Raw genomic sequence first — 24618 nt, 5'->3', positions numbered from 1 at the left:
TTGCCAGTTGCAGTGTATTCTTTTCAGTCTTTATTTGATTGGACCTTTTTGCATTACTTCATACTGGTTGCAGTTTTCCCTTTTTACTTGTTTACTTTCCAGATTCTTTTCCTTCTTTCTGACCATTCCTTGTTGGTCAGTTTTGTTGTTCATTTCATCTGCTCACATCTTAAGCCTTGGATTCCCAGGTGTTCTATTATTGAACCTCTATCCTTTACTTACTTCCTCTTCTTGTTGTAGTTCATCCACTCCATGGCTTCAGCTACTGTCTTTGAGGCTTGATTCCAAGTCGTAGTCTCTACTTGAATTTCCCAGAGGTACTTTAGATTCAGTATGTCTAAAACATAACTTGCCTATAATTTCCTTAACATTGCTCTTCTGTAGTCTTAGTTTTTGACACTACTATAGTCAGTCCCTCACTCAGACTAGAAACATGGATGTCATCTCAGACTCTTTCTCTCAAACTGCACATCTATTTCAGCTTCACAAATATTAGATTCTTAATATTTTAGAATTCATCCCAGAGGGGGAATTTCCAGCAATGATGGCAGAGTAAAGTGGTCTCCTGAACCTTCCCACAGATAATTTTTATAAACTCTGTAAAAAAAAATATATATATTTAAAAAACTGGAAAGGATCCAAAAACAGACAGAAGCTAGAGGAGAGATTACTTTTGAAAAAAAAATAGCAACTAGAAGTGATAAGAATTGTGAATTTGCAGCTTTTAAAAATTTTTGCCTGAGGGTATTCAACAACTCCAACAGCAAAGGAAAATGGCAGTGGAAAACCCCAGCCTTACTTTCTTATGGTGACAAAGAACAGAGTTCATGATAGAAAAATATCTGAAAATTTAGCAGGAGGGCTAAAATTCTGCTGAAATCCCTGGCTGAACCTCTAAACTATGCCTGCATGGGGAGACTCCAGGAGGCTTGGTGAAAAAGCAGGCAGAGATCAGAGAGGCAGATCTGTCTTGCAAAGACAGGACCTATACAAGGTGAGCTCTGTTAGTTTGTTGCTTTTTAAAAACTGAGTGCATTGCCCCACCATGGGAAAACAGGTGGCAGATATCTGAAGTCTTGTGGACTTGAGGCATCATAGGACAAAATCTAAGGCTAAAAAATTAGGGAGGAATCCCCAGAAGCACAGAAAGCACAGTAAGAACAAGCCCCAACTCTGAATATCATCTCTGGCCAAAATCTTGGCCAATCATCAGTTACACTGGCTGACCTGCAGGGGATTGAGCTAAAAAAGCAGCTGTAAGAATTACACAGAGATATCGGTTATTGAACGTTGTGGGGGGTGAGGGGGCAAAGTCTACAGTTTATGTCCTGGTGAGTTATTTGCCTACTAGGGAAAAAAACCCAATAATTCCAAGGAAAACACAGTAGAATCCAGAGTCACTACCTGTATGAGATAGATTGTCTATTATTCAGCCAAAAATTACTAGACATGCAGAGGATCAGGAAAGAGTGACCCATACCCAGGGGGAAAAGGTAGTCAATAGAAACTGACTCCAAGTTTACTCAGATGTTTGAGTTGGTAATCAAAGACTTCAAAGTAGCTATTATATGTATATTCTTAGAATTAAAGGAAACTGATTTTAATGAGTGAACAGATAAGGCATTTCAAAAAACAAATGGAAACAGTATTAAAAATGAGAAAATAGAAACAGAGGACTTCCATTATGGCAGCAATAAGTATTGGTAATTTTCTTGTAAACAAGTATAAAACTGGGTCAAAATTGTCAAAACCAAATATTCAGGGCACTAGATATATAATTGAGGCAGAAAAAAAATTGAGAAGAATTTATTTTTAAAAAGCTGGTAATGCTTTGAGTAAGTGCAGGGGAAATCTGTGGTCTTCTTCTTGAGACGTCTCCCATCTGTCCCTATATCCATTACCTCAGCTCTGGTGACAAGAATTGCAGTTTTGCCAGCATGTGGGGGAACGTGAAAACTAGCAACTTTTCTGCCAAAGGGGGTAGACTGAGGCAGAGGGTGAAAACTCATGCCTTTGCCAACTAAAAGTGGCAAACTTTGTTAGGAATGAATGCAGAGAATCCACAGCTTTACTAGCCCAAGATTGCAGTGCTTGTTGAAGTGAGTGGTGGACCTGCCAGGAACTTAATGGGAAGATCCTGAAAATAAGAGAGCCGTAGAAGGACTAAAATAAACTCTACATATCCCTGGCTGACTGGGAAACTACCTACACGTGCAGGAGGGACCCAAGGGAGCCTGATAAAAAGTAAAAATTAAGGGAGACTTGAGAACTGGCTGCAACTTTGAATGCATTCCTTAAGCAATACACAGATTGGGTGGCAGAGCGCAAAGCATAATGGGCTCGAGGCCTATGAGCATGCTTTGCCCAAATCATTGGCTGACAACTAAACTATGCAGGCACAGGAGTGATCCCTAGGAAGCCAACCTAAAATAAAAACAAGAATAAAAAAAACTGAGCAGAGATATCAGTGGCAACATATTATGGGGGAGTCAGATTCTGCAGTTTAAGAACAGGGAAGTTACTAAAAATAATCAACAGCCCATCAGAAAAATAAAACAGAATCTAGAGTTACTACAATATATTATCTAAGATGTTCAGTTTTCAACCAGATATTGAAACTGATAAGGAAAGAATCAGGAAGGTATGACCCATGCTCAGGAAAAAAAAGTAGTTAATAGAAATATTTCTGAGTTGGCCCAGCTGTTAGATTTAGCAAAGACTTCAAAGCAGCTGCTTAAAATATGCTTAAGAAATTAAAATAAACTATATTCAGACTAGCACGGTGGCTCACGCCTGTAATCCTTTCTAGGATACTCTGGGAGACTGAGGCAGGAGGATTGCTTGAGCTCAGGAGACCAGCGTGAGCAAGACTGAGACCCTGTCTCTACTAAAAGTAGAAAAATTAGCTGGGCATCATGGTGCGGGCCTGTAGTCCCAGCTACTCGGGAGGCTGAGGCAGGAGAATCGCTTGAGCCTAGGAGTTTGAGGCTGCAGTGAGCTACTACAATATTATAATATATTGTAGTAACTAGTAACTAGTGTCCAAATCCCACTGCCGCATGCCACCATTCATGTCCAGCTGGAACCTCAGCATGTGACCTTATTTGGGAATAGGATCTTTGCAGATGTAATTAGTTAAGGATCTCCAGATGGAATCATCTTATATTCTTGTCTTTAGGGTGGGCCCTAAATCTAATGACTGGTATCTTTACGAGAGAAAGGAAAGGGAAATTTGAATCCACAGAGACACAGGAAAGAAGGCCATGTGAAGATGGAGGCATGGATTAGAGTCATGTTGCCATTAGCCAAGGAAAGCTAAGAGCCTCTAGGAGCTGGAAGCAGCAAAGAAGTATTCTCCCCTAGGGCCTTCAGAGGGAGTGAGGCCCTGCCAACTTAATTTCAGACTTCTGGTGTCCAGAACTGTGACAGAATAAATTTCTGTTGTTTTAAGCCACGAAGTTTATGATAATTTGTGATGGTGGCTCTAGGAAACTAATACAACCATGTTTATGGATTGGGACCTAGAGTGATCAAAACAGTTTTGAAAAAAAAAATAGCAATGTTGGAGGACTTAAACTATCTAATAATAACTTTCAGACTTATTATAAAGCCACAGTAATCAAGGCAGTAGTATTGGTGTAAAAGTAGACTACATTAATGGAACATAATAGAGTCCAGAAATAGACCCACATTTACATGGTCAATTGATGTGCCAAGGCAATTCATTGGGGAAGGGATATCTTTTTAACACATGGTGCTAGAACAATTGAATAGTGATATGTGATACCATGAACCTTGACCCTTATTTCTCACAATGCAGAAAAGTTAGCTGAAAATGGATCATAGACCTAAATTTAAGAGCTAAAAATACAAAACTTGTAGAAGAAAATTTTTGTAATCTTGGTTTGGCAGTGATTTCTTAGATATGTCACTAAAAACATGAGCTATAAAAGAAAAGAATGATAAATTAGAGCTCATCAAAATTCTAAGTTTTTGCTAATCAAAAGCTAACACTAAGAAAATGAAAAAGCAAGCTACAGACTGGGAAAACAATCATATGTCTGACAGCAGACTTGTTTATAGAATATATAAAGAGCTCTTGTAACTCAATTAGAAAACCAGTAACCCATTTTTTAAAAAAATGAGTAGATATTTGAACAGATAGTTCACCAAAGAAGTTATACAGATATTTAATAAATACATGAAAAGATGTTCAACATCATTAATTACTAGGAAAATGCAAATTAAAACCACAATGAGCTGCCACTACATACCTCTCGAATAGCTAAAAGTAAAAAGACTTCCACACTAAAAATTGGCAAGGTTGTAGGATAACTGGAATACTCATAATGGTGGTGGTACTGTGTCATGTCACAACAACTTTAGAACACTGGCAGTTTTTTAAAAAAAGTTAAAGGTACACACCTTCCATATGACCAGGCATCCTACTTGTAATTATTTACCTAAGAAATGAAAGGACATGTCCATACAAAGATTTGTAGAAGAATGGTTATAGCAGCTTAATTTGTACTAGCCCAAAACTTGAATCAACCCAAATATCCATCTATAGGTGAATGAATAAACAAATTGTGGAATATTCATGTAGCAGAACACTACTTAATAATAAGGAATGAATTATTGATACATACAACATGGATGAATAACAAAATAACTTGAAATAAGCCAGACTCCTTTCCCCCCCAAAAAGAGTGCATACTGCATGATCCATTTATATACAATTCTAGAAAATAAAAACCAATCTATACTGAGAAGGGCAGAGAATGATTGCTTAGGGAATATGGGTGGGAGAGAGAAGGGATTACAAAGGAGTATGAGCAATCTTTGGAAGTCATGAATATGTTCATTATCTTGATTGTGGTGATGGTTTCATAGGTGTACCCATATGTCAAAATTTATCAAATTGTACACTTTAAATATGTTCTATTTATTGTAGGTCAATTATAGCTTAATAAAGCTGTAAAAAAATGGGCAAAGATTTGAATAAACTTCACCAAAGAAAAACTGGCCGGTAAACACATGAAAATATGTTCAACATCATTAGTCATCAGGAAAATGCAAATTAAGTCACAGTGAGATACCACTTCCTAGCCACTAGAATGATGAAAAATAAAAAGACGAGGAATACCAAGTGGTAGAGCAACTGGAACTCTCATATGTTGCTGGTAGAAATGCAAAATGGTACAGCCATTTTGGGTAACAGTTGATAGTTTCTTATAAAGTTAAACATATACTTATGTATAACCAGCAATTCTCCTAAGTATTAAATATTTACCCAAGATAAATTAAAACATGTATATGGAAGCATTTGTATTCAAACACTGATAGCAGCTTTATTTATAATAGCTGAGAACTGAAAACAACTTTTGAAATCTCTATCAATAGATGAATAGAAAACAAATTTTGGTCTATCTCTATAATGGAATACTACTCAGTAATAAAAAAGAATGGTACTACTGATACACACAATACCCTCAGTGAGTCTCAGAAATATTATGTTGGGCCGGGCGCGGTGGCTCACGCCTGTAATCCTAGCACTCTGGGAGGCCGAGGCGGGTGGATTGCTCAAGGTCAGGAGTTCGAGACCAGCCTGAGCGAGACCCCGTCTCTACTAAAAATAGAAAGACATTATATGGACAACTAAAAATCTATATAGAAAAAATTAGCCCGGCATAGTGGCGCATGCCTGTAGTCCCAGCTACTTGGGAGGCTGAGGCAGTAGGATCACTTAAGCCGAGGAGTCTGAGGTTGCTGTGAGCTAAGCTGACGCCACGGCACTCACTCTAGCCTGGGCAACAAAGTGAGACTCTGTCTCAACAAAAAAAAAAAAAAAAAAAAAAGAAATATTATGTTGGATGAAAGCAGCCAGAAACAAAAATAGTGTGTTTATGATTCCTTTTATATGAAATACAAGAAAACCCAAACTAATCTGTGACAGAAAACAAACCAGTGGTTGCCTGAGCCTGAGGGTGGAGGCAGGAATTTGTTGCAAAGGGGCATGAATGAACCTTTGGGGCTGATAGAAATGTGTTCTCTCTTAATTGTGGTTATGTGGGTGTTTACATTTGTCACAACATTAGGGCGGGCATGGTGGCTCACGCCTGTAATCCTAGCACTCTGGGAGGCTGAGGCAGGAGGATTGCTTGAGCTTAGGAGTTTGAGGCTGCAGTGAGCTATGATGTTGTTGCTCTCTAGCTGGGGTGACACAGCAAGGCTCTGTCTCAAAAAGAAAAAAAAAAACACCAGGCAAGAAAAACCATTGACCATCTGTACTTGAAATGTGTGTAGTTTATTTTTTGTGAATTACACTTCAACTAATTTGATTTTTAAAAATCCATACCACCGCCCTTGTTTCACCCCTCATGATTTCTCATATGGATGAATGTGGTATCCTCCTAAGCAGTATTCCTGCTGTTCTTCAAACCCGTACCCTGAGAAGCGACCTGTGAAACAGAAACCTGACCTTGTCACTTCCCTGCATCCATCCCTTAAACTGCTCACCATTACCTAGTTCCTTAAAGTAGCATAAAATACTTTCTTCGCCAGGTCCTTACCTGTATTTCCAGCTTATCTTCCATTACTTCCTGCCCCTCACTGTGCTTATGGCGCTCAGCTCCCAACACAGACCATGTTAATTTCATTTCTCATGCCTATACTCATTCCCTCCCCTCCGCCTTTTGTCTGGTAAACAACTGTTTTTCCTCTAAAACTCAGGATTCTCCTCTTCCAGGAAGCCTTTTTCTTTTTTTAAAAAAATCATTCTTCTCCACACCCTCCCTCTAAGGAATTAAGTATACTTAGATTGTGTTTTGGTTCTTCATAACTTTTATAGGTATAGTCACCATTTTGGCTTACTATGCTGTCAGTTCTCAGTCCCCCACTGTTGAGCACAATGATTAGTTTTATTCATATTTTGGATCTACAAGGCCTGCTCTCATGATAGGTACTCAGTAAGAATTTGTAGACAGATTGAACATAAACGTTAAGAAAAGAAGATGAAAGTATACATAGTACGGTCATTACTATTTTGTTTTAAATAAAACTCTTTGCATAGAGAAAAACTGAGATGATTTATATCAACATTTTTCACATCATATTTCTTTGGGTAGTGAGATTAGTTTCTTTAATATTTTTGACATTTTTGCATTTTTCAAGAAAACATTTAATGTGCTGCTATTTCATGAGACAAAATTTGAAAACCTGTGTAACTCTTGCCTACTCAGATGAGTTTTTGCGTTTCTTTAGGTCCACAAGGCAGTTACAATTTCCAGTCTCTTAACCACAGACCTGACTGCAGAGATGCCTGGTTGGCCAAAGAATGTGTCAGTGCAACCTGAGATATCAAAGGATCCTGGTCCTACGCCCAGCCCTCAGCAAGTTAAAAGTTCTGGGAATATCCAGATTGCTACCTCTCTGCCAGTGGCTCCCTCTTACGGTTATGCCACTCCCGTCCCCCAGCCCTCTTTTCAGAGCACCTCAGCACCACACCCAGGTGAGGCCCTTTGCTCCTGCCCTTGTAGTTAAAATGGGAAAGTGAAGCATTTGATCAGAATGTTCTCTTTTAGAGGAAAGAAGGGAGGGGGGCATGACTTGAACACTGTATGATAGAGAAAAACAACCTTGTCAGTATCTCTGTAATCATGGACTTGGGGCTCTAGATCCCTTTCTCAGCAGGCCTCCAGCCTGTGGAAGTTTATGAAGCTCATTTTCCCAGAGCTTAAAGGCACAAGATTCAATTATGTAATGTTAGAGGAATCAAACAAACAGAGGCTACTGGGAGAAAAGAGTTGGATCCATGCGCTTGTTTGCCTTCTGAAAGGCTGGTTGTAGGTCAGATATCTGTCTCTCATTTTTACAACATTTTTATTTTTAAAGCCACTCATAGGAAAGAGATTTATACATAGAGTGTTGCCTTAACAACAAGTCTGTGTTTCACAGGTGCTGTTCTAAGGTATTAAGAGGAAATGGTTAATCAGGGAAACTAATTTGATCTTTATCCCCTAAAAAAGACAAGAGGGTGAAGCAAACCAGTGGAAGTGAATTGTTGCCAATTTTTAATTTCCTAGGGTCTCCTTTGGTGGTACTAGAACATGAAATTTTAGGGTTTCAAATCCTGAGGCACTGAAGTAATTTTTGTATTCAGGCAGAATGCCTATAATTTTTGGTGTAATTGTGAAGGGTTTGGGTTGTTCTGTATTATATAGCCATTTTTTGGTCCATTATACTTTCTCTGAGTGCCATGGTTTCTCTTCGGTTTTCCTTTTTGAAAGTCACTTCAGAGAGTTCTTATTCCATCTCCTGGGGCAGCCAAATGCTGCAGCTTCAATAAAGGATGTTTTATTTCTCCCCAAGTGCAATGTTCCCAAGCAGAGGCAGAGAAATCTCAAGTTTCATATTTGTCTAGGGAGCCCATCTCACCTCCCAACCTTGAAATATGAGCGAACCAGCCTATTGTTTGCTTTATGCTCTCCTAGTTTCAAGGTCTCATACCAAATGAACAATTATTGTGAGAGAAATAAGATTTGTATCATCAGTGGTTCTCAATGGTCTGTAAATGTTTTTGGTTGTTGTAACTGTGGTCTGGGACGGGGGGTGGGGGGCAGGGGGTGCGACTGACATCTAGTGGGTATGGGCCAGGGGTACTGCCAAACCTCCTACAGTGCTCAGGACAGTCCCCCCACCACAACAAAGAATTATCTGGTCCAAGATGTCAATAGGGCTGCGGCTGAGAAATCCCGACATATATGAAATAGATGGTGAATAGTATAAAGACAGTATATAGGTCTTTGCTGACTTGGGTGTTCCAAAAATGCTAACGTGGTTCAAGATTAGATTAGTTTGGACTGAAATGGTCTAGGAAGATTTTTTGGAGAGGAGACAGACTTTAAGCTAGAAAAAAAGTGCTGTATTTAGAATAGAGAAAGGCAAACATTCCAATTGAAAGAAATAGCTTTAGCAAAGTCCCTGAGAGTAGACCATGGCTTCTGTGGAACATACATAACTAGCAGCAGAATTGAGTAGGAAGGATGAGATGGTGAGATCAGATGATGGTAGTTCTCTAATGCCAGGTTAGAAGTTTGGCCCTTAAACATGGTGTGGGAGCAGGGGTCTCGAATAGGAGAATAACATGGTCAGTGAATATTTTAGAAAGACTAATGGTATTAGGTGTTTTAGGAAGACAGGATGGATCAGAGTGGGGACAGCTATTAGAGGAAAGATCAAGTAAGATTCTTGGAATAATCTAAGTGTGAACAATGAGTCTATGGTTGTAGCAATTGGAATGGAAAGAAACTAAAGTAGGTTTGGTTTCCGAGATTTGCCTTTCCTTCTAGACTCTTTATATGTATCTTATTAGAAAGTTATTTATCAGCATAGAGGTGATACTTTAAACAATTTGAACTCTGTGGAAAGCAGGATGTAAAGAGGGTTTAGGGACAGACTATAGTTTAAAACATGGTGCAGAAAAAGAGAAAGGAGGAAAAGTAGAATGATATGGTGCCGAGATCACCAAGAGTTTTAAAATGGAGGCAGTTAGCAGCAGTAGATGCCGCTGAGGTGCAGGATGAGGATTGAGACACGGCTATTAGATTGGCTAAGAAGCAGTTCATTGATGACCTTGAAAGATCCTTTTCAATGGAAAAGTGGGGGCAGAATCAAATTCAGAGGATTAGAGAGTAGAAAAATGATTAGTAAATGATGATAGTAGCTGAATATTGTTCATGAACGGAGTTTGATCATAAAGGAAGAAGAGAAATGGGACAATCTGGATCGATTTCTTATCTCTGATATGTTTACTTTGTTTCCAGTTATAAGAGAACTGGTGGTATCTGCTGGAGAGAGTGTACAGATAACCCTGCCTAAGAATGCAGTTCAATTAAACGCATTTGTTCTCCAAGAACCACTTCACGGTAAACTCCCTTTAAATTTGGATAGAATTTTTTTTTTTTTTTTAAGCAATGGGGTTCCAGGTAGCTGGGACTACAGTCATACACCACTGTGCCTGGCTAAGATAACATTTTAATTTACAGCGATATCCACATAGCTCAACTCATTTCCTCCTTACAACAGCCCTGTGAGGATAAGACATAGCATGGGTGTATATAAATATTTATGTAAAACAAGAGGCAATATAATACAGGGTTTGAGAACATAGGCTTTGATGTCAAGCCTGGCTTACAATCCTAGTATAGCCAGTGATTAGCTGATTGATTTTTAAGTAAATGACTTTTCTGAGTTTCGATTTCTTTCTCAGTAAAATGGGGATAATAATTCCTGCCTCATAAGGTTACTTTATGAGCAAAATGAGATAGTGTTTAAGTTAGTAGTTCAGTGCCTACCATATAGCTGATGCTCAACAATGTAGAATTTATTTATTAGATTGTATTATGCCCATTTAAAGAGGAAGAAACTGGCTAGGCACAGTGGCTCACACCTGTAATCCTAGCACTTTGGGAGGCTGAGGTAGGAAGATTGCTTGAGACCAGCCTGAGCAATATAACAAGACCCCAGTGCTGCACAAAATGGAAAAATTAGCATGGTGGCATGGTGGCATTTGTCTATAGTCCCAGCTATTCAGAAGGTTGAGGCCAGGAGGGTTGCTTGAGCCCAGGAGTTTGAGGTTGCAGTTAGCTATGATGATGCCACTGCACTCTAGCCTGAGCAACAGAGCGAGACCTTATCTCAGGGGGGAAAAAAAAAAAAAAAGAGGAAGAAGAAACTGTGACTCAGATTAATCTGTTTATTTTGGGCAAAGAACTAGTAAATAGCAGATGTAGGCCAGCATGGTGGCTCACACCTGTAATCCCAGCACTGTGGGAGGCCGAGGCTGGAGGATTGCTTGAGGTCAGGAGTTCAAGACCAGACTGGGCAACATAGCAAGACCCCATCTCTATAAAATTTTTAAAAAAAATTAGCCGGGCATGGTGATGCATGGCTGCAGTCCCAGTTACTAGGGAGGCTGAGTTGAGAGGATCCCTTGAGCCCAGGAGTTCAAGGCTGCAATGAGTTATGATCACATCAACTGCTCTCCATCCTGGGTGACAGAGAGAGACTTTGTCTCAAAAAAAAAACAAAAAAAAAACCAAAACAAAAAACAGATGGTAGAACTTGGAGAGAAGTAAGCCTACTGCCATTATAGAGTTGTAACTTAAAAAAAAAAAAAAAAGATAAGGGCTGGGCATGGTGGCATGTACCTGTAGTCCCAGCTACTCAAGAGGCTGAGGTGGGAGGATCGCTTGAGCCCAGGAGTTTGAAGCCAGTCTGGGCAACATAGTGAGACCCTGTCTCTTTAAAAAAAAAAAAAAAAAAGATAAGCCCAATGTCATATACAAAATTCAAATTTATAAAATATGTAAATTAGAGGATGATTGAATCATTAAACTTTTTTAATATGAGCATTCCTTTCACTTTTGAAGTAAATGTTAATATACCAGAGTTTGACTGATAAACACATACATGTTCTCTTAAGACTATATATGACATGAGTGAAGCATACTTTGATGGAAAATGGTTAGCTTAGGTTTATGTTACTCTCATTAAAAGGTTGGTCAAGTAGAATGCCCTTCCCTGTTCAGGAAGAAGTCCTTCCATTTTAGGTACACACACCTTTCCAATACAGTATTCCTAATTTGGGTGTCTAATACCAAATAGTGTGTTTATGTAAACAGTACTTTTCCAGAACCAAAATGCCTTCTCTGTTCTGCATTTCTGCTTTCAAATTGAGGTTCCCTTATCAATTCATTCCACCTTCCTCTAGAAAAGCTTTTTTCCTTTCTTTGGTGGTAAGTTAAGGTGATTGAATTTGGTGGCCTTTGAAGATGGAGGTGAGAAAGGAACTGCCTTGAGCTGTGATTACTCCCACTCTTGTGAAGATACGCTTGGCTCTACTGTATTTTCTTTCCTAACCCATATTTGCATGTACGTTTCTGTGAGTTACTATCATCACGTACACCGATATTCCAAAACACATCAGTTCAGAAACAGATTCTTTTCAACTCTGCTCTCCCCAGGTGCTCCAGCGCTTGTCAGAGATAGGAGATAGATGGTTTCAAACTTTCCAAGGTTGGGGGCAATGATGCAGGACCAACTCTGCATGCTCTTCATCCCACCCCCACCTGTGGCAGCCCATCAGGATCCCTATAGGGTTTGGAGGCCCCATCTCAGAACCGCTACCCTAAATGTCTACAGCCAGCATTCTAACAGACCTACTCTCAGTAGTTCCCGTCCTCAGGCAAATTTCTGCCTGTAAGGCATAGTTGTTTTCTGTCCTAGGAATATTGTCCTTTTTGAAATTTGTGTTGTTAGCCTTAGATATTATAAAATTGTCAGTTCCTAGACTACTGTGGGTCTGTTTTCTGTGTGGAAGAAAATTTCCAACTATAATTAGAAGAAATGTCTCTTAGCTTGAATCCTACTTCTGCTGCTTTCTTTCCTGCTCTTCCCCTAACCTAACTTCTACATACTGTACACATCTATGAGAGCTGCCCTTGCTTACAACTAGCCAAAACAATACTAATTTTGGGAGGAGGAAGGAAGGAAGGAAGGAAGATCTTGTGTCCCAGGCTTATGAAATAGAATCTGGTCTTCAGATGAAGGATAACTTGGAGTTAGGTTCTCTGGTTCTCTGTGCTAACTTTAACATTTGAACTCATGAAATAAAAAAAAGATGACTGCTCTCTGCTAAGCATTTGAAGTTTCTTTTCTTTTTCTTTTTTACTTTTGAGTAGTAATTTAAACTAAACCTTCTTACCAAATCCCACCCTTTCCCAGCCAGAAATGCATTTTGTGCCAAAAAAATTTAAGACCCCTTTTACTGGGAAGGGGATTCCATTTCAATGGTAGGATTCTACCCTTGCCCTACCCAGTGATACAGTCTGCGCTGCAATTGAGGACCATTTAATGCTTCATTTGATCTTAATTAATTTCAGTGGGGCCTGTTTTAAATGGGCCATCCCCTACCATCTTCTGCAGCATGTTATTTAGCTCAGCAGGAATGAAGTAGCTCTTTTAACTCACCAGGGTGTGATGACCTCAGTGAGAGGAGCATTGTTAGCACTCTGTAAAAAGCTATTTTTGAACCATGTTATTTAGAAGTCATTGCTGTTCTTTGTTGCAAAAGAAGTTTTGCAAGAAAATGGCCTTTGTTCCCAATGAGTGCATCTATAGTGGTTGGTAGGGCATGTATTTTCAGTGATGTGCCACACCACGACCAACCTGGTGTTTTTTAGGGAGGGTTGCCCCTGGGGAGGGCGGATATGGGGCAGGAATGAGCATTGTTGAGAGAAAGTTGGAAGAAGCTCTAACTTATAGCTGAGTCAGCAGAAGCCACTCTTTGTTTCAGCAGATGGTTTGGTTTCCCTGCAGACTTTGGGGTGAAATCTTGAAACCTAAGGCCTTATCAAGATTTAGAAGAGATTTGTTATTGGCAGGCTATGTGGCTATCTTTTGTGTGTGTAGGTGTGTGTTTTCATGATTTTTGTAACTGCCCTTCTATAGGAGAAACCTACACCTACGACTGGCAGCTGATTACTCATCCTAAAGACTACAGTGGAGAAATGGAAGGGAAATATTCTAAGATCCTCAAACTATCCAAGGTGAATTTGTCTCCTTTCACTTGCAGGAAGTTGATTATTTTCTGAGATGAATAATATAGAATTTTCTGTCCACATTTAAGTTGGGAACAGTCTTTCAGAAATGAATCCTCCAAAAGTCTGGCTGGCTGACATCCAGTATTTGTTAGTGTATGATTCTCAAATTTTCATTTATGGTAGGAAGACTGTACCAGCATGGTAGTGATAGCCGAAAATATACACTAAACAGCTTTTAAGGATAACATAAGGATTTTAGCATTTGGGAGCTGAGCTAGGTTATTTGTGGCCACATGCCTTTGTACCTTCGCTCAGTCCTTATGGGATTCAGTGTAGTTATTAACAGCCATAAAAATGTTGTATTCTTTGACCAGCAATCTCATTCATTCATTCATTCATTCATTCCTTGGACAACTATTCATTGTACACTGGTTATGTGGCAGGCATTGGGGATTTGCCAGTGAATTAACCCCAGTCTTAATGTCTAAGGACAATAAAGTCTAGTAGGTGACAGTGACAGGAAGCTGGTAATTATAATAGGTGATACACTAAGTCAGTGCAGGGGGCTGCTGAAGCCCTGGGGAATTAGATTTCTTGGAGTTTGCCTAATTGGGTCATGAAAGGTAACTGACTTACTGAGTAAAGGGTAGAGGGATAGTGCCCCAAGCAGAGGAAGCAACATGTCCACTGGGCCAAAAATGAGAGCGAAAATGTGGGGAAAAGGGAATTATATGTGGTTCAGCCTGACTGGACCCTAAGTTATGAGAAAAGCAGTGGCACAAGTAAGTTGGAAAGATGCAGGGGCCAAATTGGACAGAGCCTTGTATGTCATATTAAGGACTTTGACTCTTATCCCACGGGGAAGAGGGAGCCTTTCAAGGGTTTTAAGCATTAGAAAGACATGTTCAGATCTTCAGTTTAGAAAGGTCACCCTGACTGCAGATTGGAGGGGATAAGACTCAAACTAGGAATACCAATGAAGAATCTGTGGAAAACTTTAGGTATAAAATGGTAGTAGCCTGAGTGAAAAAACTAAATAAATAAAATAAAATTCAAAAGCCACCTTTTGAGCTCATACCATGTGCCAGACATGATGCTAATTGTTTTACACAATTATTTATTTTAATCTTCATAACAACCCCAAGATGCAGGTATTGCTATCTCTTTTACAAATGACAAAACTAAAAATTGGAGAAATGAAGTGATTTGAACAGAGGTCACAAATCTATTAAATGGTAGATATGAACTGGAGCTTTCTGGCTCTAAGGCCCATGCTTTCAGTAATTGTGCTAAAATGAATGGTTAAGAACTAAGGTGGCCGGGCGCGGTGGCTCACGCCTGTAATCCTAGCACTCTGGGAGGCCGAGGTGGGTGGATTGTTTGAGCTCAGGAGTTCAAGACCAGCCTGAGCAAGAGCAAGACCCTGTCTCTACTAAAAATAGAAAGAAATTAGACGGACAACTAAAAATATATATAGAAAAATTAGCTGGGCATGGTGGCACATGCCTGTAGTCCCAGCTACTTGGGAGGCTGAGGCAGGAGGATGGCTTGAGCCCAGGAGTTTGAGGTTGCTGTGAGCTAGGCTGACGCCACAGCACTCTAGCCCAGGCAACAGAGAGAGACTGTCTCAAAAAAAAAAAAAAAAAAAGGAACTAAGGTGATAACAGTGTAGATGGAGACAAGTGAGTGGATTTGAGAAATAACATGGATGTCAACTTGATAAAATTTGATGATTGGTGAACTAAGTGGGGATGTTGGGGAAGAGAAGTCTAGGATAATTCTAGTTTTTTGGCTTAGGCACCTAGGTGGACATTCACTGGAAAGAGGAGGAGGTTTGGGGGAGGTTTGTAGATTAATTCGTTTGTGGACAGAATGAAGTTGAGGCACCTGTGAGACATTTGAGTTGAGTTGTCCAGTTAGTAGCTGGGGGAAAGAGGATAGAGATGGGGAGACAAGTCTGGGCTAGGGAGGTAAACTTGCACATCAGCCTCAAATAGATGATTACTGAAGCCACAGTAATGGATAAGATCAACCAGCGAGAGTGCAGAGAGAGGAAACCAGCAGGCTGAGGTTGGGATCCTGGGGAACACGGTCATTTAAGGATGGAAGGTAGAGGAAACTGAAGGAAATGAAATGTGGGCAGAGAAGGGAAAGCCAAGGAAAGAGAGTATTACAAGGAGGAAGTGGTCAAAACGCTACTTGCGGTCAATTAGTATTTACCCAAAGAAGACAATTCAAAAGAAAGAAAAATAATCCATTTGCCTGGAAGTTGTTCATTACAGCATTAGTCATAATAGTAAAAATTTGGAAATAACCCAAGTATCCACAATGTGAAATGCTTATGTGAATTATGACACATTTATTCATGTCCTATTCTGCTGTCATTAAAATGAATATGAAAAAGACTATACCATAATGGGGAAAGTGTTCATACTAAATGAATGGAAGAAAGAACAATAAAAAGCTTGATACCTTGATTCTATTAATAGCTAGACCCTGAATGTCATTGAAATATAACCTCCTTGAAGGTAGAGATCTTACCTTATTCATCTCCAAACCCAAGCCTGGGACAATGACTGGTACAAGATTGGGTCTCAGTAAATGTTTGTTGAACAAATGAACTGTTTAAAACTATTTTTTCATATGTGGTCAAAGATTGGAAGGAAATAGAGAAATGTGATGAGTTGATATGTGAGGATAGTGAGATAGTGGGTGATTTTATCGTTTTGTTTTTTTTTTCCTTTTATGTTATGTTTATACAGTTAGTAAAAGTCAGGAGGGGAAAATATTCAGTTATTTGGGAGCTATTTGGTATCTTTACAAAAGTTTTTCTTTGAAGAGTTGATTATTTTAATTTCATAACTTTGAAGTAGGATGGTTGGGCCCTTAATGTTCTTCTGAAAAGAAAATGGGAGTACAGGGATATTGAAATCCCTTCTGTTGTTCCAGAGGCAGCCAGTAATAAGATTCACATTAAAAGCTCTCTTTTTTTTTTTAGTTTAATTCATTGTTTTATCTCTTTAGCTAGTTTACTTTTTCTATTTGGAAACAGAACAAGAAAAGAGTGAAAGATTTAGCATGTGGAAGTTCAGATATATATGTTATCTTAAACGCAATCGCTGCTCTTTGTGGTTGTCTGAAAGATCTTCTCTCACTTCTGCAGCTCACTCCAGGACTGTATGAATTCAAAGTGATTGTAGAGGGTAACAATGCCCATGGGGAAGGCTATGTGAACGTGACAGTCAAGCCAGGTAAGTGTTTCCAGCCCTGGCTGTGTCTCTGTTACTTCCACGGCAGGACTCCTGAGGAGATGAAGATTTAACTTTGGGGTTTTTAATTCCTATTCTTGTTTTGTAATATATTTATCAGGCAACTCCTAGTTCAATGTAGTAAAAGTTTATAGTAGCAAAATACAGACTTCATTCCATCAGTGTTCTAGTTGGAATGCTGGGTTGGGCACGTGGCCCATAGTGCAGTATGGCATGGCCTGAGCAATAGCTTGTCTACCAGAGAATGATTTCTCCAGGGGGCAGTGCTGAGACAGGACCATGTGTTGCAATTAACAGACACCAGGAAGCCAGGAGCCTAGGAGGAGCATGCAGAAGGAGAACCAGCCAGTGACTGGCTTTTTCTGATCTCTTTCCAGAGATGTGGGCCTTTGTACACAGAGTTCCTCATTTTTACCCTACTAGTCTCTTTCACCTTGGAAATGAAATCTTGTCATTCTTATTAAATGAGCTACTATTCATAGATCACAGTGCACTATCAAGATATCTTGTTTTGCATTTTCAGAGAAATCTGGAAGAAGTTTGAGAGTGGTACATATGCTGGCACAAATTCTTTTTGTTTTTTTTTTAGAGACAGGTTCTCACTGGAGTACAGTGGCATGATCATAGCTCACTATAACCTTGAACTCTTGGGTGAAAGCGATCCTCCTGCCTCAGCCTCCTGAGTAGCCAGGACTACAGGTGTACACCCTATGCCCAGCTAATTTTTTTTTTTTTTTTTTTTTTTTTTGAGACAGAGTCTCACTCTGTTGCCCAGGCTAGAGTGAGTGCCGTGGCGTCAGCCTAGCTCACAGCAACCTCAAACTCCTGAGCTCAAGCGATCCTCCTGTCTCAGCCTCCCGAGTAGCTGGGACTACAGGCATGCGCCACCATGCCCGGCTAATTTTTTCTATATATATTTTTAGCTGTCCATATAATTTCTTTCTATTTTTAGTAGAGATGGGGTCTCGCTCTTGCTCAGGCTGGTCTCGAACTCCTGAGCTCAAACGATCCGCCCACCTCGGCCTCCCAGAGTACTAGGATTACAGGTGTGAGCCACCGCGCCCGGCCCCAGCTAATTTTTTAAAAAAATATTTTGTAGAGATAGGATCTTGCTGGTCTCGAACCCCTAACCCCAAGCAGTCATTCTGCCTCAGCCTCCCAAAGTGCTGGGATTATAAGTGAAGCCACCATGCCTGACTTGGCACAAACTCGTAATACTGTTTTCTGTCTTTAATAGTAATAGATTTTCTTTTTATTCCTTGAACTTTGTAGCCAAGATAATCCTTTCACCTTCTTAAAAATGTGATCAGCATCAAGACCATTTGATCATTTCTCAAAGAAAAGGCCACTGTGTTTGTAGTTCATAGTCATTAGGGTAAACCAGAGTGGTTTGGGACCTTCCTATTACTCAGCCATAGTCACCTCCCACACCGTGAGCCCAGTGGTGGTTGAGAAATCACCCATCATCCTTTCAGCACCGTGTGTGCCAAGGGAAGGTTTGCTTGCCAACACCCTTATTGCACAAAGCTTGTTTGTTGTCTACCTCTAGTTAGGCTTGCCTGAAAGCAGTCACTTGCTGCTATAGTTCTTTCTACCAACAAGATAGCACACGAGCATTGAAAGAATACTCAGGACATGGTCTTAGTAGTGGGCAGGTTTGGAAGAAGTTTGTTCACTCCCAGATGTCTTACGTCAGACTGGCAACCTGGTCTTGTGACTTGCCCATGTGGTGATGCCTCAGCCATCGGTTATGTAATGGAAACTGATTTATATTCCTCTCAGAAATGGTCTGCTCCTCCTACAATTTGTAAAGCTGCTGTCTAATTTCTTCTGGGTCACTTTCTTGGCAGAGCCCCGTAAGAATCGGCCTCCTGTTGCTATTGTGTCGCCTCAGTTCCAGGAGATCTCGCTGCCAACTACTTCTACAGTCATTGATGGCAGCCGTGAGTACTTGTCTAAGCATGATGTTTTAGAAGAGCATTCACTGTGGACTCTGGTTGAAAATTGTAGTAGAAGATTTGAGGCCAGCTAGGTCTGCATTCTGTTTAGAGTCTTGACCATGTTATGGGGGGGACCAACCATCTGCAGCAGCTGATTGGGAAGCAACAAACCAGACAGGCCCCACTTAAAATCCCTATGTGGCTTATTTGAGGTCTGAGATGGTAAGAAGTGGGATTATGCATGTATTTAGCATTATATTAGTTGAAACTCACTGGTGTTCAAATTTGCTTAGATGGAGTTGCCTTTTTTGGTTATGGAAACAAAGTTCCTTCCTGTCACAGCAAGATAAGTAACTGAGAGGCCTGGTTGAGGAGCTCGTACCCAGCCGTCACTGCCTAACGAGAGTCTTACCAGCCTTCTCCTTGAGAGACCCGCAGCTTGCACTCCACACCCTTGCCTGAGCTCTTCACCATCGTATTCCTCTGGGTAGTGTCACCTAATGAGTGACGTGAGAGGATTTCTGGGTCTTTGCCCTCGATCCTGCTGTGTGTTTGCAGGAGGTTTCCAGCCTCATCTCTCTCTGGTATTTGCTTGGTTCCTTTTGAGACCCATTAAGGCCCCATTACCCTGTCTTGGTACCAACAGTGGTTTTTGGCAGAGGCAGTCACTGCTTTAGCAGAGGACTCGATAGCAAGGTTAAGCACTTCATGTTGATGATTCTGGCAAAAAGAGGAGGGTAGGAGAATAGCAGGCCAAGGGGGAAGAGAGAGAACAGGACGAAGCACTTGTGATAGCGAGTGGTAGAAAGCCTTCACATAGTACTGCTTTATTTCATGGTTTTGAATAGGTCAAAGTTAAACAATATGTAAAGGTATACAGTGAAAGGAATTATACCATCCCCATCTCCCAGCTATCCAATTTTCCTCCAGACAACCAATGATATTATTATTTTATGTGCCCTCCCAGAGATATTCTGTATATGTATATAAAAAAAACATATATAGTCTTTATCCCTTGTTTACACAATGCGAGCATATTATATGCACTGTTACGTACAATGCTTTTCTCTTTATGTTGGAGAATTTTTCTGAATCAATATATAAAATGCTTATTCATTCTTTTTTAATGATTACATAGCATTCCATTATATGAATGTATGATTTTATTATATGAATTCATACTTGTTTTCAATCTCTACTGATGACCATTGAGCGTACTTCTCTTCTTTTGCTATTACAAACAATGTGGCCATGAATAGTCTTGTCAATATGATGTTTAACATGTGCAAATATGTCTGTATGATAAATTCCTAAAAGAATTGCAGGGGCAAAGATAAATATTGCCAAATTACTCATTATGGAGGCTGTATCAATTTATGCTTCTGTCGTGACTAATGAGAGGGCCTCTTTCTATACTTTCACCCACATAATATGTTATGAAATTTTGGTCTTTACCAATCTGATAGGTTAAAAAAATGCTAATCTCCAGTGTAATTTTCATTTGCATTTCCTTTAAGTGAGGTTGAATATTTTTTCATGTGTTTAAGAATTATTGATTTTCCTTTTTTCATACAGTAGCATTTTAACCAGAGGTTGCCTGTGTTGGAGTCCTTGGAAAACTACGCAGTGGAATATTCCTAGAGAGGCAGAATGACCCAATATTCCTAGGGAAGAAACACTCTGGAGAGATAGTCTGTAATTTCATGAAGTTTTCCTGGCTTCCAAGCTCTGGGTAGTTGCCCCGATTTGTGTAAACTGGATAAGTGCTGAGACCCCGCGTTCTCATGTGGTAACTGATATTTCTTTATGGTCAAGAAAGCACCGATGATGATAAAATCGTCCAGTACCATTGGGAGGAACTTAAGGGGCCTCTGAGAGAAGAGAAGATTTCTGAAGATACAGCCATATTAAAGCTAAGCAAGCTCGTCCCTGGGAACTACACTTTCAGGTAAATTAGGATTCAGCTTCAAGTTTACCATAGGCCATTTTTTTTTTTCTCTCATGAGTTTTATGTTCATATAGGAGTAACTTTAACAAATACCAAATTCGCTGTGGAGGTGGTTGGTGACATAGCCTTTGGTTCCACTGGTCCCCTGTGGTGATTGTGATCACAGCAATGGTAACTTTTGAGGGCAAATGTCCTTGCATAGTAGATTGGGATCTGCCACAGTTAATCCTTCTCGAAGCCTTATCTGGCAGAGCTCTAAAAATTTTTTAGGATTTCTGTCATTAAGTGAAAAGGCCCATCCTCCTTTGCCTTTTCTCAGGGAAAATCTGTAAGGAACTTACCCCATTTTGTCTCTTGCCTTTGGAAAATGTTTTCTCAAGTTGTGATACCTCAAAATCTTTACCTTTGGCTAGTGGTTTGTTTGAATATGATTTGTAGGATCTTTCTCTATCGGGGTCTTTTGAAGAAAGAAAAGTGCTTTTGGGAACTGGTGTTGACATTCTAGATGTGATCAATAAGGCTTTGAAGCTGACTCTAGAGCAATCCTTGTGTTTGCATAATTCCTTGTATGTTACAAAGCACTTGCACATGAGTATCATACAAACATCACACGTAGATGATTCCGTCTTCATTTTACAGCTGAGAAAAATGAGGTTTCTCTGAGTCTCACAGCTGGAACTTAAATGCAGATTTTCTAACCCCCATGCCAAGGCTCATTCTATTTCAGTCCTTCACTTGATCCATATATATTTTGTTTCAGCTTCCTTGAATACCCTTCTCAGTCTGTTGAATTTTGCCCATCCTTAAGGACCTGCTCAATTTCCACGAGGCTCTCGAAGAGCCCTCCAGGGGGAGAGAATATAACTGCCCCTTCCCTGTTTCACTCCTTGTCTCTGTGTGGCACCTACCAAAGTGTGACGGCTTATTCATGTGTGTTTGTCTTCCCATGGATCTGAGATTAATCACACATTAGATGCTGCCAGGGACACTGAAATGAGTGTCCTAGCACAACACCTACGTATAAATCAATATGCGGGTTCTGATTCAGCAGGACTCCCATTGGTTCAAGACTTCAGGTGAATGAAAAGTAGCTGCCAATACAAGATTGGAGTCTTTTCACTGACTTAAAATGGAAATTTGAGTTGTTTTTTACCTTAGATTTCTAATATAGGAATTTTTCCATTTATAGAATTTAGCCTGGGCCAGGTTGATGCTTTTTAGAAATGGGAACAGCTAATATTTCTTGAACATTTACTGTGTGTAATACTACTCCGAGCTCTTTGCTTGCAGTATCTCATTTAATTCTTATAATAGGTATTATGGTTATTCTCATTTTACACATTAGGAAATTTTGGCACAAAGAGATTATTAAGTAACTTTCCCAACCAAGGTCACACAAACAGTCTGACTACAGAGTCTGAGCTTTTAACCACAATGTTGGCCTACAGTTTTTTGGTGGATACGGTATTGAGAGCGATTCTTTTTTCTTAGTCCTCAATTTTTTTTTAGTCAATGAAATGATGAGATTGGATTTGATTAGCATTAAGGCCTAATTTGGTGGGGGTTCACTCACCTTTTCCTGTCTCCCACTTTTAAATGGCCGTGGCCTCCTTCCCCGGCCCTGTCATCAGCTGCTGTTTGGTTCTAAGATCCCTACAGGCCAGCCGGGGACTGTTTGAGGTGTGAAAGTCAGAGCAACGGGCAGTTGCCATTTTGCCACCTGTCTCTAACTTGCTTTTGTTCTGACATAGGAGATAAGTGGGATATGTTAAAAAAAAACTGACACACACACACACACACACAAATCTGTAAAAACAGCAGGAAACTAGGAAAAGAGACAAAACGTCTGTGAATTTTTCTTTTTCAGACATTTGCTGATTTGTTCATGCATGTGTGTCTGAAGTTTTTGTGCCTTTTTTCTTTTTTTTTTTTTTTTGAGACAGAGTCTCGCTCTGTTGCCCGGGCTAGAGTGAGTGCCGTGGCGTCAGTCTAGCTCACAGCAACCTCAAACTCCTGGGCTCAAGCGATCCTACTGCCTCAGCCTCCCGAGTAGCTGGGACTACAGGCATGCGCCACCATGCCCGGCTAATTTTTTCTATATATATTTTTATTTGGCCAGATCATTTCTTTCTAGTTTTAGTAGAGACGGGGTCTTGCTCTTGCTCAGGCTGGTCTCGAACTCCTGACCTCGAGCGATCCACCCGCCTCGGCCTCCCAGAGTGCTAGGATTACAGGCGTGAGCCACCGCGCCCGGCCTGTGCCTTTTTTCTAAAGGCTATAATACCAAAAATCTCCTTCAGATCATAGGTAAAAGGTGAGATGGTGAGATAAAACCCCGCAGATGTCTGGCTGTGACTGTGGCTGGTGGTGAGATTTAAACAAACCGCATGTCTTTTCTGCGCTTTTCCTCTTCCTGTCAGCAAAATGGAAGGATCCCAAACCTCCTAGCTTGCTTATACTCACATTGTGAGGTGGCATGAGAAGCTTTAGGCTGTTCAGCTGGAAGGCATCATTTAGGTAAAAGCTTGCTCTCATAAATGAATATTTTTTTTTCTCTTGCAAATCCTATGTCTCACTGGCACAAACTGTAGGACTGTTGCGTAGGAGAATTCATTTTCATCTCAAGCTCCTGCCTTACTGGAGCCAGCCCTCCTGGTTCGTCCCAGAGGCTGTCTGCCCAGGATGTCCATTCTGTGACATGTATACAGCTGAAATAGGACGATGTGAGGACAGCCTGCCGCAGGCAGAGCTCGCTGTATTTAGTGTAGTGTCTTCACACTCCATGGGAACAGGGACCAGGAATTACTTCAGACTGGGTTTCCGAGCTTTGGAATCAGAGCACTCTGGGCTTGCATCTTGGCTCACCATGTAGCCCTGGGCATGTTACTTAGCCTCTCTAAAGCTCCTATAAAGTGGAATCGATGATTCCTGCTTTATATGGTGGTTCTGAGGGCCCTATCAGACAGTGCTTGTAAAGGTCTCGGCACACTGACACATGCAGGCAACAGAGCAAAAGGGTACTAGAGACATAATGCCTGCATTCAGAACCTGACGACACTACGGTCAAGTTGTGTGACCTTGGGCAAGTTGCTTTACCTCTCTTTGTCTTGGTCTCCTCAGTGTGTAAGGAGTACAGTTAAGATAATACTATAAACCTGTTGTGAGGATTTAATGAGACATAAAGCACTTGGAACAGTGCCTGGCACAGGAACTCTCATTCAGTGTTAGCTTCTAGTAGGACTTCTCTGCCTTTGCAATGAGACTGTGTAAGAACAGGTAACCTTTGTGCTTCTTAGCATTGATTTTCAGACCTCTAGTGTTTACTCTTCTTTCCTTAAACCCATCCCTGATAGAACTCTTCTCTCTGCCCTGATAGCTTGACTGTAGTAGATTCTGATGGAGCTACCAACTCTACTACCGCAAGCCTGACGGTGAACAAGGCTGTGGATTACCCTCCTGTTGCCAACGCAGGCCCCAACCAAGTGATCACCCTGCCCCAGAACTCCATCACCCTCTTTGGAAACCAGAGCACTGATGATCACGGCATCACCAGCTATGAGTGGTCGCTGAGCCCAATCAGCAAAGGGAAGGTGGTGGAGATGCAGGTAGGAGGGAATAGTTCCTGTCTTTTCTTGCCCAGGGAACATAGGGCTGCTGGACTGGGTCACCCATCAAGGCTTGCTTCTACTCCATTTTCATTACCAAAGTCAGATTTGTACATAGAACATTGAGACTTTAAAAAACGCAAAAACAAATCTAGAAAGTTTTAGAGGCCTTTGATTAACATGTTCACAAAAATCTTTAGTATTTAATATTAAAGGAAAAGGCTGGATGAGAAATGTTAGTTGTTCCGGAGG

General features: G+C 40.5%; 1 protein-coding gene across 2 annotated transcripts in view; it reads left to right on the top strand.

Annotated features, from left to right (window-relative positions):
- The window catches only part of KIAA0319L (KIAA0319 like), a 95483-nt gene that overhangs the window by 51216 nt on the left and 19649 nt on the right, over positions 1 to 24618 (top strand). For both annotated transcript variants that reach the window (XM_069479752.1, XM_069479751.1), the window contains 7 exons: positions 7264 to 7510; positions 9825 to 9926; positions 13513 to 13610; positions 16768 to 16855; positions 18724 to 18816; positions 20629 to 20761; positions 24138 to 24366. In XM_069479752.1, the coding sequence (XP_069335853.1) occupies positions 7264 to 7510; positions 9825 to 9926; positions 13513 to 13610; positions 16768 to 16855; positions 18724 to 18816; positions 20629 to 20761; positions 24138 to 24366 (990 nt within the window). The remainder of the gene's footprint in view (positions 1 to 7263; positions 7511 to 9824; positions 9927 to 13512; positions 13611 to 16767; positions 16856 to 18723; positions 18817 to 20628; positions 20762 to 24137; positions 24367 to 24618) is intronic.

The sequence above is a fragment of the Eulemur rufifrons genome, chromosome 8, assembly GCF_041146395.1.
Source record: "Eulemur rufifrons isolate Redbay chromosome 8, OSU_ERuf_1, whole genome shotgun sequence".
Lineage (NCBI taxonomy): Eukaryota > Metazoa > Chordata > Mammalia > Primates > Lemuridae > Eulemur > Eulemur rufifrons.
Note: the sequence above shows the minus strand (reverse complement) of the source record. Positions and strands in the feature narration are given on the sequence as shown.